The sequence below is a fragment of the Engystomops pustulosus genome, chromosome 3 (assembly GCF_040894005.1).
Source record: "Engystomops pustulosus chromosome 3, aEngPut4.maternal, whole genome shotgun sequence".
Lineage (NCBI taxonomy): Eukaryota > Metazoa > Chordata > Amphibia > Anura > Leptodactylidae > Engystomops > Engystomops pustulosus.
This window is the reverse complement of record NC_092413.1, coordinates 89,930,506-89,948,943: the sequence shown is the minus strand read 5'-3', so window position 1 is coordinate 89,948,943 and position 18,438 is coordinate 89,930,506. Positions and strand designations below refer to the sequence as shown.

The 18,438-nt window shown below is 45.9% G+C and overlaps 1 protein-coding gene across 2 annotated transcripts; it reads right to left on the bottom strand.

The window, feature by feature from the left end:
* Positions 1–228: 228 nt before the first annotated feature.
* LOC140120503 (uncharacterized) lies at positions 229–3,998 on the bottom strand. 2 transcript variants are annotated; one of them, XR_011853829.1, is made up of 3 exons: positions 3,252–3,998; positions 1,128–2,542; positions 229–710 (listed from the first exon to the last, which is right to left on the bottom strand). XR_011853829.1 is itself a non-coding variant. In XM_072139522.1 (2 exons), the coding sequence occupies exons 1-2, from the start codon at positions 3,982–3,984 to the stop codon at positions 1,269–1,271; spliced, it is 2,007 nt and encodes a 668-aa protein (XP_071995623.1). In that variant the 5' UTR covers positions 3,985–3,998; the 3' UTR covers positions 737–1,268. The 2 variants fall into 2 exon arrangements, 1 of the variants encoding a protein (XP_071995623.1); XM_072139522.1 differs by lacking the exon at positions 229–710 and having other exon boundaries at positions 737–2,542.
* Between the last annotated feature and the right edge of the window lie 14,440 nt (positions 3,999–18,438).

Below are 18,438 nucleotides of genomic sequence, written 5' to 3'. Positions count from 1 at the left end.
CTACCTTCAAGAGGTCTATGGACACCAGGCAAACATGCAAGATGCTACCTAGTGGCAGTCTATTTGCGGTGGGTGAAGGAGCCAGGGGCTACCTTCAAGAGGTCTATGGACACCAGGCAAACATGCAAGATGCTACCTAGTGGCAGTCCATTTGTGATGGTTGAAGGAGCCAGGGACTACCTTCAAAATGTCTATGGACGCCAGGCAAACATGCTAGATGCTACCTGTTGGCAGTCCATTTGCGGTAGGTGAAGGAGCCAGAGGCTACCTTCAGTAGGTCTATGGATGCTAGGCAAACATTCAAGATGCTACCAGTTGGCAGTCCATTTGCGGTGGGTGAAGGAGCCAGAAGCTACCTTCAGAGGGTCTATGGACGCTAGGCAAACATGCGAGATGCTACCTGTTGGCAGTCCATTTGCGGTGGGTGAAGGAACCAGAGGCTACCTTCAGAAGGTCTATGGACGCTAGGCAAACATGCGAGATGCTACCTCTTGGCAGTCCATTTGCGGTTAATGAAGGAGCCAGAGGCTACCTTCAGAAGGTCTATGGACTCTACCTTTAGGCAGTCCATTTGCGGTGTGTGAAGTAGCAAGTCGCAAACTTCAGGTGGAATCCAGGGGGTGAAGGCGCAAGACGCAACCTGCAGGTCGAGTACGGTAAATGTCATACATTATGTAGGATACAGCGAGGCCTTGATCTGGAGCGGTGATCTACAGAAACAAAAGAAAATGTATGTAAGTGATTATGACTAAACATGGAGCTCAGGATACAAATATTCATAACACATCTTCTGCTACCATACAAATCCGGAGACCTCATAATTGATTAATTGAAGTCTCTGCTCATTCTAGATTTGGGATTACAGTGGAGGATTCTAAATCACTAGTTAATTCTATGCACATTTATATAGCAATGGCCATGGACACCTATCATTTCATATTATACATCATACAGGCAGGAGACTTATCTTATTGAGTGGTTACCCTCTGCCTGTCAGTGTGTTAAAATAAGGCGGCAACAGATTATACACATTAATACACAACCGGAAGAAAAATCATTCATTATATACACATCATTGCCCTGCGCACTACAATGAGAAGAGTAATGGATGTCGTCCTACTACTTACCTGCTCCATTGATTATACTATACTGGTGGTGCAAGCTACATGGGCCTCTACATGGGGTTATGGAGGGATTAGGAGATTGGGATGAAGAATTAGGCTGGGAGCAATGGGCCATCCACCACCATTGTCCTTGGGTTGTTCTTACTATTTGGATGACCATCTGCTAAAGAGTGTGGCCACCCACTTCCTGGTGATGACAGGGTGATACTGTGTTGACCATTCTGGACATACAAAGCTGAACTGGTTGAACATTTTTTGGTACTTAGATTTTATGTAGTGTGGTGGTTCAGCATAGTCCATAGTATCTTCCACATTGAGGTCAATGGCTTCTGACCTCAGGATCTCTGGTGGTGGCATCTTCCTAGCTTCCACATCTTCCCAGTTTATATCAGAGAAGAATTGATGTTCCCTGATGTCTCCTTTGACTCCAAGGCGATGGAACTGGTCTTTGCACAACAGTCCTTGTAAAATGCTGACTGTGTCAGGGGGAAGAGACTCTGGGAAGTGTGGTTCATGATTGAGGACAGATTGCTCCAAATCTCTTGGTCCTTCTCCAGGGAATGGATACCTTGCTGTCACCAGCCCATAGAGGATGACGCCAATGGCAAAATAATCCACGGCTCTCCCATGTGGTAAGCCAAGGATCATTTCTGGGGCTGCAAATCCTGCCGTCCCCCTACAGTCATCTGTAATCCTCTTAGCAACGCCTTTCACAGCCAGGCCAAAATCAGTGATTTTGATATGGCCTTCCGTGGTCAGAAGCAGATTTTCTGGCTTTAGATCTCGATGAAGAATCCCTTTGCTGTGGAGGAATTCTGTGCCACAGACCACTTCTGCTATGATGAATCTTACAGTCGCTGTATCAAGAGGACACATTTCTAGGATAAAATCAAGCAGGTCCCCTCTAGTGGCCACTTCCATCACGTAATACACAAAGTTAACCGTGTGGAAGGCACCCAGCCCATGGATGAGAAATGGGCTGGCATGGGAGAGTTGAAGGATGTCGCGCTCTACAAAGCTGTAGCCAGATTCAGTGTAATCCCTTTTATCGATGACCTTGATGGCGACACGCTCTCTGCGAATCCTATCTGTCGCCAGGTAGACTTGAGCAAAGCCTCCTTGACCCAGTGAGCGGTGGAACGTGAAGGACTCCAGTGATAGGGGCACGGTGGCAGTGGATGCTTGGGCAGAGGTGCCGGCTTCTACCACAGAGGTGTCAGCTGTGGTGTCCTGGTATCCGCTGCTCGAAGATGACTGTGCAGACCTGGGGAGCTCCTCTCTGGTAGTAGGGTCAATAGAGCTGGGGTCACGGCGGACATCCTGCACAGATCTACAAGTATCCATATTCTTTTTGCTATATTGTATGGTGTGCTGTTTCTCTTCATCATCCTTCTGGTCTTCTGTATGTGACATACAGGCTGTAAAAAAGCATATATATATCGTGTCAGTGGAATGAGACATGGCATATTATCACGATTTGTATCCAATACGTGTCACTATGTATAAATGTATATATACTGTCAACCAATCATTGCTTCTTTTAATCAGTGCAGTGGTCACATGGTGTAAACCAGTGATGGCAAACCTTTTGGAGACCGATTGCCCAAACTACAACCAAAATCCACTTATTTACCATGAAGAGCCAACATGGCATTTTAAGCAGTAACTTATTGCTGCCTGTTCTTCCACATCTTTCAATTGTATCGGCTGCCTGAGACCACCAATACAGTTGAAAGAAGGAAGGAAAATTTAGTCTCTCGTTGTAGCTTCCCTCCAGGGTCTCTCTGTAGAGAAAGAATGGTGGGTCCAGCAGGATGAGCTTCAAAGATAATGCAGTTCTGTAAACACCTTCTCACTTTTCCCGCATTTCCAAACAGCCAATGAAGTGTGGCCTGGGAATGCAGGAAGATTTGGTCCTATTTAGTGAACTCTGTCCTGGGACGATTGTCAGAGTGCCCACAGAAATGGCTCTGAGTGCCACCTCTGGCACCCGTGCCATATGTTTGCCACCACTGGTCTAAACATTTCAGCCAACAGATTAAATATCCATATGTACTACATACACCGATCGTGCTATGTGCAATAAACCCTTCTTTTACATAGAAATGATCCTTAGTAATTTCCTACCTTTGCTGTTGGCCATACTATCCTCCATGTTGATATGACTGGGTCCAGGGATCACATTAGAAGGTTCCTCATTGACGATATAGGTCCTTCTGTGTTTGAGACCAGCAATCCACCTCTGTGGTCTCCGGAACAGGGCTAAAAAGCGGCTTCCTGCCTCTATTTCTTCATCCTCTGAGATTTTATTCTCCAGTTGTTCACCATTTTTGCTGTCCTCATTCTGTTTGCTGCAGTATTTGATGTACTCTTCATCCAGGCTGTGGAGCTGCTCCTGGATCTGGTTATATTCTTTCAGGATGACTTGCTCCACCATGTTGCCTGTCTGACGATCCATGTTGTTTCTGACCACCTGGCCGACCCTTAGTAAATTCCTACCTTTGGTGTCGGCCATACTGTCCTCCAAGTTGATATGACTGGGTCCAGGGATCTCATTAGAAGGTTCCTCATTGACGATATAGGTTCCTCTGTGTTTGAGACCAGCAATCCACCTCCGTGGTCTCCGGAGCAGGGCTAAAAAGCGGTTTCTTGGTCTACCCATAGCAATCTCCAGTTTCTTTGGTGCCTGTGGTTGCATTTCTGCCTCTATTTCTTCATCCTCTGAGATTTTATTCTCCAGTTGTTCCCCATTTTTGCTGTCCTCATCCTGTTTGCTGTAGTATTGTATGTACTCTTCATCCAGGCTGTGGAGCTGCTCCTGAATCTGGTTATATCCTTTCAGGATGACCTGCTCCACCATGCTGCCTGTCTGATGATCCATGTTGTCTCTGACCACCTGACTGCGTGTGCTGCCTTTTATACCTTAGCCAGGGGGCGGGACTCCACTATCTTGCTCCGGATTGGTCAATTTTCAATGGGCGTGGCTACTTTCCTGCCTCCTGATTGGACAGTCAGCTGGAATTGATCTGGCATTATGATGTCATCAGCCATTGGGGGAGATTCTCTGTCATTGTGACATCATCATTCATGTCCTTTACAGTATGTTTACTGCATTTGGATTTATGTATGTGTGTACATACTGCATACACTATGTATATGTTACATGGTATATTAATATTGTGTATGTCCTGGTTTGGTTCCATGCACATCACACACACATCACCTTCAGAAGAATACATTGAGAGAATTAACCCTTAAATTTTCTTCCCCTTTGGCAGTAATTTATCTCACTATGTAGCCACTAATTAAAGCTATAATGAGAAAGGGTGTAACATACCGAAACCGTTAAATTAACGCGAAACACCGGCGGCTCGTTCCCGATCGCAGGCGTTTCCATAGAAACGCTGATGCGATCGGGCCGAGGCCCGCCCCGGTGGGCGCGACTTTGTCTGCGTTTGCAAGTGCAGACAAAGCGCCCTGTGTGGCGCCGGCCTTTGCCAGTTTTGGAATAAACTCTTCTTCTTTTTTTCCTGTTTGGATCTGGAGTGCTGCTTCTTTTTTGGATTTTATGGATAGATTAAAGTCAGTAGGTACATGGGAATTTTATACTGTATATTACAAACGCCATTATGTTTATTAAACATCCAGCAAGTGAACACAGCCTAATATGGCGCTCATACTTATCACCACATTCTTTCACTATATTTACATCAAACTGACCTTCTATAAATACATTTGGGCTCATTTACTAAGGGTCCGCGGACCTCATTTTTGTCGGGTTTTCCGTCGATTTCCGAGTTAAATGGCACCACTAAAAAGTACAATTTGTCCCACAGATAACAAGCCCTAACACATCTCTGTTAATGTAAGAATGTAAAAGTTATTGCTTTTGGAATGAGGGCAGTAAAAAACAGAAATGCAAAATTGAAAAAGGGCTGAATCCTGTAAGGGTTAATAGAAAAAGATGGTATAAGATCAAATCACTGTCACGCAAAGAAGGCAATGGGGGACATGGGAACTTTATTTGTGCTTGTTGTTTTCTTTTTCTATTTGCTTTTTTTGCGACTTTTGCTATTGTACACCTTTGTGTACACCTTGCGCGTTGTGCCTCACTTATCCTTTTTTCACTTATGTGTCTTTTTTTTGTTCTTTTTGGGACTTTTTCCAGGGCAGGTGTATTGGAAGGATTTTTTTTCATGGAACCTGTTTAAAATGCAAATTGTAAGTATTTTACAATGCTTTAAATCTTTAAAATTTTGCACATAAACCTGATGGCCATTGAAAGTTTGGGCTGTTTATTTCTATAAATTTATACATTTTTGCATATATATTTTATTGAAATTCATTGGCTGCTTCTTATGGTGCAGTCACACATGGTGTTTGAGGTGCGTTTTTTAAGCATTGAAGAAGCGCATGTTTTTTACATTTTACCATGCGTTTGGCTGGTTAGAAAGCGTTTTTTCTTCATTGCTGGATGTTTAAAATGTAAAATTGCTGTGAAAATGTTAGCACTTCCAACAATGAAGAGAAACGCTTTCAAACCAACCAAAAGAATGGCAAAATGTAAAAAGGAATGAGTTCTGCAATGCTTTTAAAAAGCATTACAAACCACCCTCATATGTTGTCATCTGCATGGTGTGTGATTAGAGTGCTTAAAAATGAAGGTCAGGGCCTCAAATCCAAAATTTATACAAGTGTCCACTCGGTTATCCCTTAACGCCACAACCCTTTTACGTTTTTGCGTTTCCATTTTTTACTCTCAACCTTCATAAATCTATAACAATGTAAAGAGCTATATTAGGGCTTGTTTTCTGCATAACAAATTGCACTTCATAGTGACGTATATAATATTCCATGTTGTGTACTGAGAAGCAAGAAAAAATTCCAAATGAATTCTAAAAAACGCATTTGCACCATTTTCTTGTGGGCTTGGATTTCGCGGCTTTCACTGTGCGCCCCAAATAACTTTAATCTTTGGGTTGGTGCCATCAGGAGGATAACAAATTTATTTAGGTTTTATAATGTTTTTAAACATTTACAAAAATGAAAACCTCCTGGACAAAAAAAAATTCATTTCGCCATTTTCTGATGCTAATAACTTTTTCATACTTCAGTGTACAAAGTTGTGAGTGGTGTCATTTTTGCGGCTCTTGATGATGTTTTCAATGATACCATACTGAGAACTGTACAGCCTTTTGATTAATTTTCATTGAATTTTTTCAAAATGGCAAAAAAAGTGCTATTTTCGATTACGGGTTTAAACCCCGGAAATAACCAGCGTTATAATATTTTGATAGATCGGAAATTCAGAAACATATTTATGTTGTTTGTTGATTTTTTATCTATATTTAAACAAGTTCTAGGGAGGGGGTGAATTTTTAGCCCCCCCCCCACCCCCTAGGGTACTTTAACTAGGTATGGTAGTATATCGGGATTTATCACATCATAGTATATTAATATATTCTTTTAATATCTAAAGTCATGGCCATAAGTTTTGAGAATGACACAAATATTATATTTTCACATGATCTGTTGCCCTCTGGATTTTATGTGTGTTTGTCAGATGATTTTATCACATACAGAAATACAAGTGCAATCATATTATGAGTAACAAAAGTTTTTATTGACAGTTAGAATGAGTTAATGCAGCAAGTCATTATTTGCAGTGTTGACCCTTCTTCTTCAGGACCTCTGCAATTCTTCCTGGCAGCTCTCAATCTACTTCTGGACCAAATCCTGACTGATAGCAGTCCATTCTTGCACAATCAATGCTTGCATTTTGTCACAATTTGTTGGTTTTTGTTTGTCCACCCGTCTCTTGATGATTGACCACAAGTTCTCAATGGGATTAAGATCTGGGGAGTTTTCAGGCCATGGACCCAAAATCTCTATGTCTTGTTCCCTGAGCCATTTAGTTATCACTAGAGATGAGCGAACATACTCGAATACTTCGCCCGCTCGAGAAAATGGCATCTCCCGCCGTTTTGCTCTTTGGCGGCCAGAAACAGAGCCAATCACAAGCCAGGAGACTCTGCACTCCACCCAGCATGACGTGGTACCCTTACACGTCGATAGCAGTGGTTGGCTGTCCAGATCAGGTGACCCTGGAATAGACTAGCCCCTGCCTGCGCTGCTCGGATCATTCTGTGTCTGGATGCCGCTAGGGAGAGAGCTGCTGCTGGTCAGGGAAAGCGTTAGGGTGTTCTATTAGAATAGTGTTAGGCAGGAGTGATTCTACAAGAACCCAACAGCCCTTCTTAGGGCTACAATAACGTTATACTTTTTTTTTTTATTTGCTTGTGGCTGGGCTTGCTGGCACTAGTAGTGCAGCTAGTACCATATTGTGAGGAATTTGCAGGGGGACTTGCTACTGTTGTGTTTAGCTCTTAGTGACACACATATCCACCTCAAACACCAAAGTGGGACAATTTATTAGGGCTTTGATTAGAATTAGGCAGAGTCTGCTGATTTTTTTTTTTTTTACCTTTATTTCATTTTATAGCTCAAACTCATCTTGCAAAGCAGTGTGCTCTCATTGTAGGCTACAAAATAGCCATAGGAGAACCCCAACGGCTTACTTAGACCTACAATAGCGTTATATTTTCCTTTTTTTTGTTTGCTTGTGGCTGGGCTTGCTGGCACTAGTAGTGCAGCTAGTACCATACTGTGAGGAATTTGCTGGGAGACCTGCGACCGTTGTGTTTAGCTCTTAGTGACACGCATATCCAGCTCAAACACCGAAGTGGGACAATTTATTAGGGGTTTGAGTAGAATTAGGCAGAGTCTGCTGATTTTTTTTTTTTTAGCTGTATTTCATTTTATAGCTCAAACTCATCTTGCAAAGCACAAAATCCAGTTGTGTGCTGTCAGTGTAGGTTAGAAACTAGCCATAGCAATAGGATAGCATCGTTTTGTTAAAAAAAATAAAAAACTAAAAAAAAATAACCACAAAAAATTTTTTTTTTCAAGTTTACACTTTAATTTGGAAAATGTTTAACCTGAGGGCTAGGGGTAGTGGACGAGGGCGTGGACATGGGCGTCCAACTACTGCAGGGGTCAGAGGCCGTGGTCCTGGGCGGGGTGAGATACCACCTGCTGATGGGGGAGCAGGGGAACGCCGCAGAGGTACACTCCCTAGGTTCATCATGTCTCAAGTTACTGGGACTGGTGGTAGAGCACTGTTGAGGCCAGAACAGTGCGAAGAAGTGATGTCGTGGATTGCGGACAATGCTCCTAGCCATTTGTCCACCAGTCAGTCTTCCACGCAGTCCACCCATGTCACCGAAATCGGCACTTCTCCAGCTCCTCCACCTCAGCCTCCTTCCCCCCAGTCTGCCCCCTCCCACCAAAATTTGGCATTTGAACCGGCATACTCTGAGGAACTGTTTTCTGGACCCTTCCCACAGTCACAAACCACTTGTCCTGCTGCTGCTGAGCTATTTTCCGATGCCCAGGTTTTCCACCAGTTGCAGTCTGTGGGTGATGATGACATTATTCACGTAGTGGAAGAAGTGTGTAAAGAGGTGTCGGACGATGAGGAGACACAGTTGTCAGACAGTGGTGAAGTTGTTGTCAGGGCAGGAAGTTTGAGGGGGGAGCAGACTGAGGGATCGGAGGATGATGAGGTGACAGACCCAAGCTGGGTTGATAGGCCGGGTGAACACAGTGCTTCTGAGACGGAGGCGAGTCCTATAGCAGAACAGGTTGGAAGAGGCAGTGGTGGGGCCAGACGGAGAGGCAGGGCCAGAGCTGGTGCATCAGCGCCAAATGTTGCCCGTAGTCAAGCTCCCGTGGCGAGGGCTAGATTTTCAGAAGTCTGGAGGTTCTTTAAAGAAACACCGGATGACCGACGGACTGTGGTGTGCAACCTTTGCCAAACCAGGATCAGCAGGGGTTCCACCACTACTAGCTTAACTACCACCAGTATGCGCAGGCATCTGAATGCTAAACACCCCACTCAATGGCACCAAGCCCGTTCACCTCCGGCCGGGCACACCATTGCTCCTTCCCCTGTGTCATCTGCTAGTCAGACCCCTGCCCAGGACCCCGGCCCAAACACCTCCCGTGCGAAAACCCCATCTTCGCCTCCACGATCCTCCACAGCATCCACCAGCGTTCAGCTCTCCATACCCCAGACGCTGGAGCGCAAAAGGAGGTATAGCGCAACCCACCCACACGCCCAAGCCCTCAACGTCCACATCTCCAAGTTGCTGGTAGAGACCGAGGCCTTTCGAAACCTCATGGCTGCGGCCGCCCCTCGGTATTCGGTCCCCAGCCGCCACTACTTTTCCCGATGTGCCGTCCCAGCCCTGCACAAGCACGTGTCAGAGAACATCCTCCGTGCCCTGACCAACGCCGTTTCTGACAAGGTCCACCTGACCACGGACACGTGGACGAGTGCTGCCGGGCAGGGCCACTATATATCGCTGACATCACATTGGGTTAACTTGGTGGAGGCTGGGACCGAGTCTGACCCTGGGGATGGTCATATACTGCCGACGCCAAGGATTGCGGGGCCTACCTCGGTCCAAGTCTCAAAGACCTACTATGCCTCCTCCTCCTCCCACCCCTCCTCCACCTCCTCCTCTGAATTACCATCCGTGGGCACGGCGCCATCAGTCGGTAGCTCTAGGCACAGCAGCAGTGCCATCGCTAAGCGACAGCAGGCGGTGCTCAAACTGCTGATCCTAGGCGATAAAAGGCACACCGCCAAAGAGTTATTACAGGGCATCATGGCGCAGACTGATCTGTGGCTGGCACCGCTGAACCTGAAGCCAGGCATGGTTGTGTGTGACAATGGCCGTAACCTGGTGGCAGCTCTGCAACTCGGCAGACTGACACATGTGCCATGCCTGGCCCATGTGTTAAATCTCATAGTTCAGCGTTTCCTCAAGACATACCCCAATCTGTCTGATTTGCTCACGAAGGTGCGCCGCATCTGTGTGCATTTCAGGAAATCCAGCACAGATGCTGCCACTCTCAGGGCAGTGCAGCGCCGCCTCCAACTGTCCGCTCACCGACTGTTGTGCGACGTGCCCACGAGGTGGAATTCAACACTAACCATGTTATCCAGAGTTTACCAGCAGCGCCGAGCGATTGTAGACTGCCAGATGTCAACTTCCACCAGAACTGGTAGTCAGGTCAGTCAGCTTCCTCAAGTCTACAATGAGGAGTGGACGTGGATGTCTGATATCTGTCAGGTGCTGAGTAACTTTGAGGAGTCAACACAGATGGTCAGTGGTGATGCCGCCATCATCAGCCTCACCATCCCGCTGCTTGGCCTGTTGAAAAACTCTCTGGTCAGCATGAAGTCTGAAGCTTTGCGCTCGTCACAAGAGACGGGGGAAGAAGATTCCCTTGTTGATAGCCAAAGCACCCTTAGCTCTGTTTCTCAGTGCATATCGGAGGAGGTGGAGGAGGATGAGGAGGAAGAGGAGGAGAATGTTGGCGAGACAGAAGAGGGGACCATTGTTCGGTCCTTCACTGTTCAGCGTGTATGGGCAGAAGAAGAGGAGTTGGAGGAGTTGGAGGAGGAGGAAATGGACAGTCAGGCCAGTGAGGGGAGTGAATTCTTGCGCGTTGGGACTCTGGCGCATATGGCAGATTTCATGCTAAGCTGCCTATCCCGTGACCCTCGCGTTCAAAGAATTTATTCCAGCACCGATTACTGGGTATTCACTCTCCTGGACCCACGGTACAAGCAAAATCTTTCCACTCTCATCCCTGGAGAGGAAAGGAGTGTGAGAATGCATGAATACCAGCAGGCCCTGGTGCACAAGCTGAAACAGTATTTCCCTTCTGACAGCGCTAGCGGCAGAGGGCGTACTTCTGCGGGACAAGTAGCGAGGGAGAGTAGGCGACCAGGCAGCTTGTCCAGCACTGGCAGGGTTACACTTTACAAGGACTTTGCCAGTTTTATGTCACCCCAGCAAGACACTGTCACCTGTCCCCAGTCTCGGCAGAGTAGGGCTGATCTTTACAGAAAGATGGTGAGGGAGTACGTAGCTGACCATACCATCGTCCTAAATGATCACACAGCTCCCTACAACTACTGGGTTTCAAAGCTGGACATGTGGCACGAACTGGCGCTGTACGCCTTGGAGGTTCTTGCCTGCCCTGCCGCTAGCGTGTTGTCCGAGCGGGTTTTCAGTGCAGCTGGTGGCATCATCACCGATAAGCGTACACGCCTGTCGACTGACAGCGCTGACAGGCTGACACTTATCAAGATTAATAAAGCCTGGATTTCTCCGCATGTCCATTCTCCACCAGGTGAAAGAAGCTGAACCTGAATAATGTATGCACTCCTCCTCCTAATTGTCCTCCTTCTCCTCCTCTTTGTACACTAAAGCAGAGGAAACTGGCTATTTTTTTGCCAGGGCCAACTGGCTCTGGCTATAGTACTCTATGTATTTAATTTTTCTGGAGGGCCAACTACCCTGTCCTCTGTTTTAAACAATTTTTGGGAGTGCCACATACAGGCACTCAATCTATGTAATTTTTCTGGAGGACCAGCTACCTGCTCCTCTGGTTGGAAAACTTTTTTGGACTGCCACATACAGGCACTATCCAAATTAAAATGTCTCCATAGCAGCCTCCACACGTCGTCTTTTTAGCTGCCTTCACACGTTGTCTCCATTGTTACCTCCACACGTCATCGCCATAGCTGCCTCCAAAAGTAGTCCATATAGCTGCCTCCATACATGGTCCCCTTATCAAACGAGCTGTGTCAGGCAGAATTTTGGATTGTTTTCATGGCTTCTATGTTAACTTTGTCGCCACCCTGCTGTGTAATCCACAAAATATACTGGCAAACTTTTATCATTTACCAATATTATTTCAGCGCTTCTTGCGCATCTGTTTACATTCCCCTCACCCGCCCGAACCCAAACTTATAAGAACGCTACTACACTTGATCTTATACAAAAGGTTCTTAGAAGTGCTGTTTGGGGAGTAGCCTAGAGACAGGGGCTTGGATTGGCGAAAGCTCGCCTGGCAGCGGAGCGCCAGCTCCATCCCAAGATCCAACTAACATAGTTTTAACTGCAGCACCTTTAATCTACTACTAGTTCACTGCCTCCATACATGGTCCCCTTATCAAACGAGCTGTGTCAGGCAGAATTTTGGGTTGTTTTCATGGCTTCCACATCAAACTTGTTAAGTTTGTCGCCACCCTGCTGTGTAATCCACAAAATATACTGGCAAACTTTTATCATTTACCGATATTATTTGAGCGCTTCTTGCTCACTTCCTTTGGTTCCTCTCTGCCACCCATTGGTTTGAAGCCTGAGTCCATTTGGGGTATGTTGCCAAGACACTCTCTAGCCTGCCGCTGCTGCCGCTGCCTCTGCATAGTCCCCTATAGTGTCAGGGTCAATTATTGGATGTTTTAGATGCTATCTAGCCTCATTCGGTCACTCTGTCATTGCCATGCTGTTGCCCATAGTTTTGGCATAATGGTGCGATTAAGCAGCCTCAGAGGCATCCATGTATGCTGCCCCTGCTGTTTCCTGTCCATTTCCGTGGTGTTTCCATCCTTTTCTGAGGTTCCCAGGTGCTTAACCAAGCTTCCCTGTGCAGATCCTTGGTCCCCTTGAAAAATGCTCGAGTCTCCCATTGACTTCAATGGGGCTCGTTATTCGAGACGAGCACTCGAGCATCGGGAAAAGTTCGTCTCGAATAACGAGTACCCGAGCATTTTAGTGCTCGCTCATCTCTAGTTATCACCTTTGCTTTATGGCAAGGTGCTCCATCATGCTGGAAAAGGCATTGTTGATCACCAAACTGCTCTTGGACGGTTGGGAGAAGTTGCTCTTGGAGGACATTCTGGTACCATTCTTTATTCATGGATGTGTTTTTAGGTAAGACTGTGAGAGAGCCGATTCCCTTGGCTGAGAAGCAACCCCACACATGAATGGTTGCAGGATGCTTTACAGTTGGCATGAGACAAGACTGGTAATACTGCTCACCTGGTCTTCTCTGAACAAGCTGTTTTCCAGATGTTCCAAACAATTAGAAAGGGGATTCATCAGAGAAAATGACTTTACCCCAGTCCTCAGCAGTCCACTCCCTGTAGCTTTTGCAGAATATCAGTCTGTCCCTGATGTTTTTTTTCTGGAGAGAAGTGGCTTCTTTGCTGCCCTCCTTGACACCAGGCCTTGCCCCAAGAGTCTCTGCCTCACAGTGCGTGAGGAGCAACAATGGAACCTCTCTCCTTGAATTCCTTGATGATGCGATAGATTGTTGACTGAGGTGCAATCTTTCTAGCTGCGATACTCTTCCCTGTTAGGCCAGTTTTGTGCAGTGCAATGATGACTGCACGTGTTTCTTTAGAGATAACCATGGTTAACAGAAGAGAAACAATGATGCCAAGCACCAGCCTCCTTTTAAAGTGTCCAGTGGTGTGATTCTTACTTAATCATGACAGATTGATCTCCAGCCCTGTCCTCATCAACACCCACACCCGTGTTACTGGAGCAATCACTGAAACGATGTCAGCTGCTCCTTTTAAGGCAGGCCTGCAATGAAGTTGAAATGTGTTTTGGTGGAAAAAGTTCATTTTCTAGGCAAATATTGACTTTGCAAAGAATTGCTGTTGACCTCAGTCCTAATGGGAGCTGTGATTTTTTTTATGGTGGAGACTCTTGGGTGCTCCCATACAACAACCTCCATTACTTGAATGTAATCCACTACCCAGCTGATGTTTGCTATGCGATTTGCCCACCTGTTGGCAGTCCATTTGCCATCAGCTGTCAGCTGCTCCTTTTAAGGCAGGACTGCAATGAAGTTGAAATGTGTTTTGGGGGAAAAAGTTCATTTTCTAGGCAAATATTGACTTTGCAATGAATTGCTGTTAAGCTGATCACTCTTTATAACATTCTGGAATATATGCAAATATATGCAAAACCTGATGCAGTAAACTTTGTAAAAATTTAACATTTGTATCATTCTCAAAACTTATGGCCATGACTGTATATTAGCTACTCTATCTATTATAATCTGCCCTTATGAAAACATCTATTCTGCATATAAGAACAACAAGGGCAGCAAGAACTGAATCTACAGTCTCATTGTGTACATAGAAGATGGGCCATTAGCATCAGCTCCTCTGGGGAGCCTGAGACACTGAGAACAATCATATGAATAGGCTATAATGTACTCTATGGATGGACAGTCTGCTTCAAGAGGAGAATGTGGACAAATGCCGCTGTTTCTTCATTTTTCCTCTTGCCACTTACTCTAAAATCTGGGCCTCTATCCCCACAGAGGGCCCCTGCCACTGCTAGTTATAGAAATCCATGTTGGTAGAACAATTGATGTGGGGGCTAAAATAATTCTTTGCATCGGCTTAAGAAAGATATAGATATGAGTGGTGATGGTAGGGGCATGGCAGAGGTCCTTTCTCTACTTGATACAGAAGACATGATGGCATTTAATTTATTATATAATTTTGACCCACACCGTCAAATTATATGTAATATAATATATGAAGGGGATGCAGTGTATAAAAAAGAGGCATTTGATATAAAATAATTCAATGAGGGTATATTAAATATGATATAATTCAAAATGGGGGTTGCAATATATACAATCATTTATAAGCAGTTCAGAAAATGTAATTGATTACTGGGTGCATTACATATAATTTATTCCGGGAGAAAAGTGTATTGTTTTATAGGATAAGTAGTGAATATTGAAATACATATTGAGGGGGAAACCAAGGGCAAAATATGTCTTTATATACATGTAGGGTGCTCAGTGTGGTCCGTGTAATGAAAGGACCATTTCTTATTTAGGAGCACAGTGTGGATATATTTGTTATCCAGGGACTCCAACAATCCACGCACCAAAGGACGCACCAAAAGTAAAAGTGACATGGGGGGAAAAGATTGGTTCATGTTGACCTCATTCCTAATGGGAGCTGTGATTTTTTATGGTGGAGACTCTTGGGTGCTCCAATACAACAACCTCCATTACTTGAATGTAATCCACTACCCAGCTAATATTTGCTATGCGATTTGCCCACCTGTTGGCAGTCCATTTGCGGTGGGTGAAGGAGCCAGAGGCTATTCTCTTCCGATTCCTATTTATGCCGGGGAGTGTGGGTAAAGCGGAGGCCACCATTACAGAGCGCAGCAGGGAAAACAGTGTCTGAAGGATTTAGCCATGTTTCCGCCAGGCCCAGGAAAGACAGTTTCCAAGAAATAAAGAGGTCATGAATATCAGTGACTTTGTTGCATATGGAACGAACATTCCATAATGCTCTACAGAGAGAGGGTGGAGGAGGTGGTGGAGAGCGGGTGCATAGTTTGTAGATTAGAGTGGTTACAAGATTTGGATGAGCTCTATGGCGGAAGGCTGGAGGAACAGTGGGGATATGTTTGAAAGGCCCTGGATTGGTGGAAATATCACCAGCAGCAAGGAGTATCAGAGATAGAGATAGCAGGTGAGAGAAGGATAGAGGATGCGGTGGTTGCTCCTTTTTGCAAAGTAGGTATGTAGCACTCAGGTAAGCAAGCATCAGCAGCAACCATTAAATGAGAGGGCAGAAGAGATGTTGATATAGAGAATTCATTAGTAGGTGGTAGAATATTGGGATAATGGTGGAGATATGAGAATAGGGGGAAGATGATAGTAATTACTATAAACAGCATTATTTGTGGCCAAGATTAATGATGTGTTACTTACATATAGTATGATCTGTTCAAATCTGGTTCAATGCTGGTTTAATTCTGCTCATTGCAGGAAATGCAAGATGCTACACTACCTGTTTGCAGTCCATTTAAGGTGGGTAAAGGAGCCAGAGGCTACCTTCCGAACGTCTCTGCATTTCTCCTCTTTGCATTATCCTCTCTTTCTTGGGTATACCCAGATGCTATATTTATAAAGTTGGGCTGGGGACCTGTTTCTCACATGACACCATCCAGCCAACCCCACATATAACTTCTTTATTTAAAGAAGATGTAAATGTCATATACCTTACTCCTATACAGTACATTTGTTTTACATGATACCTTTATATTGAACCCCTCAGATGCTGAAGAGCAGCTTTGTCTCTTCTAGCCTAAGCTCTATGGACACATATAGCAGTGAATGATCTGTATAATAAATGACAGAAATCATCAATTGTATTTAAAATCATCAAAAGTATCTTTTATTTTATGATGGATCTATCTCCTGCTGCTGCTGGTGTTGTGCAGGGACGACCATCATTAATGTTTGGGAGAATTTGGAGAGAAGCCAATTAACCTATCAGTATATTTTTGGGATGTGGGAGGAAACCGGAGTGCCCGGAGGAAACCCACGCAAACACAGGGAGAATATACAAACTCCATGCAGAGCTGTCCATGAGCTATCTGGACCCAGATGCTGCAAGGCCCCAGTGCAAACCACTGAGCCTCTGTGTTGCCCAAGGAAGGATTAGAAGACGTCTTGGTGGAAAATACCGCAGGTCTTTATGACTTATTCATCTGCTACCTTCTTGACTGGGTCTATGCTCTCGCTGATGGTAGAGCCTGATGGTCACTGATGGAGGTTTTCATGAATGCTAGGAAAACATACAAGATGATTCCTGATGGCATTCCATTTGCGGTGTGTGAAGGAGCCAGAAGCTACCTTCAGAAGGTCTACGGACACCAGGTAAACATGCAAGATGCTACCTGTTGGCAGTCCATTTGCAGTGGGTGAAGGAGCCAGAGGCTACCTTCAGAAGGTCTATGGACGCTAGGCAAACATGCGAAATGCTACCTAGTGGCAGTCCATTTGCAGTGGGTGAAGGAGCCAGGGGCTACCTTCAAAATGTCTATGGACGCCAGGCAAACATGCTAGATGCTACCTGTTGGCAGTCCATTTGCGGTGGTTGAAGGAGCCAGAGGCTACCTTCAAAATGTCTATGGACGCCAGGCGAACATGCAAAATGCTACCTGTTGGCAGTCCATTTGCAGTAGGTGAAGGAGCCAGAGGCTACCTTCAGAAGGTCTATGGACGCTAGGCAAACATGCGAGATGCTACCTCTTGGCAGTCCATTTGCAGTGGGTGAAGGAGCCAGAGGCTACCTTCAGAAGGTCTATGGATGCTAGACAAACATGCGAGATGCTACCTCTTGGCAGTCCATTTTTGGTGGGTGAAGGAGCCAGAGGCTACCTTCAGAGGGTCTATGGACGCTAGGCAAACATGCGAGATGCTACCTAGTGGCAGTCCATTTGCGGTGGGTGAAGGAGCCAGGGGCTACCTTCAAGAGGTCTATGGACACCAGGCAAACATGCGAGATGCTACCTGTTGGCAGTCCATTTGCGGTGGGTGAAGGAGCCAGAGGCTACCTTCAGAGGGTCTATGGACGCTAGGCAAACATGCGAGATGCTACCTAGTGGCAGTCCTTTTGCGGTGGTTGAAGGAGCCAGAGGCTACCTTCAAAATGTCTATGGACGCCAGGCAAACATGCAAGATGCTACCTGTTGGCAGTCCATTTGCAGTAGGTGAAGGAGCCAGAAGCTACCTTCAGAAGGTCTATGGACGCTAGGCAAACATGCGAGATGCTACCTGTTGGCAGTCCATTTGCGGTGGGTGAAGGAGCCAGAGGCTACCTTCAGAGGGTCTATGGACGCTAGGCAAACATGCGAGATGCTACCTAGTGGCAGTCCTTTTGCGGTGGTTGAAGGAGCCAGAGGCTACCTTCAAAATGTCTATGGACGCCAGGCAAACATGCAAGATGCTACCTGTTGGCAGTCCATTTGCAGTAGGTGAAGGAGCCAGAAGCTACCTTCAGAAGGTCTATGGACGCTAGGCAAACATGCGAGATGCTACCTAGTGGCAGTCCATTTGAAGTGGGTGAAGGAGCCAGAGGCTACCTTCAGAAGGTCTATGGACGCTAGGCAAACATGCGAGATGCTACCTCTTGGCAGTCCATTTGTGATGGGTGAAGGAGCCAGAGGCTACCTTCAGAGGGTCTATGGATGCTAGGAAAACATGCGAGATGCTAACTAGTGGCAGTCCATTTGCGGTGGGTGAAGGAGCCAGGGGCTACCTTCAAGAGGTCTATGGACACCAGGCAAACATGCAAGATGCTACCTAGTGGCAGTCCATTTGCGATGGTTGAAGGAGCCAGGGACTACCTTCAAAATGTCTATGGACGCCAGGCAAACATGCTAGATGCTACCTGTTGGCAGTCCATTTGCAGTAGGTGAAGGAGCCAGAGGCTACCTTCAGTAGGTCTATGGACGCTAGGCAAACATACAAGATGCTACCTAGTGGCAGTCCATTTGCGGTGGGTGAAGGAGCCAGGGGCTACCTTCAAGAGGTCTATGGACACCAGGCAAAC

Bases quoted from the DNA above. Each gene is read 5' to 3' on its own strand.
- LOC140120503 (XM_072139522.1), bottom strand. From the start codon at position 3,984: ATGGTGGAGCAGGTCATCCTGAAAGGATATAACCAGATTCAGGAGCAG. The intron at 2,543-3,251 runs GTAGGAAATTAC...GCTTTTTTACAG, and splicing joins TAGTATGGCCAACAGCAAAG to CCTGTATGTCACATACAGAA.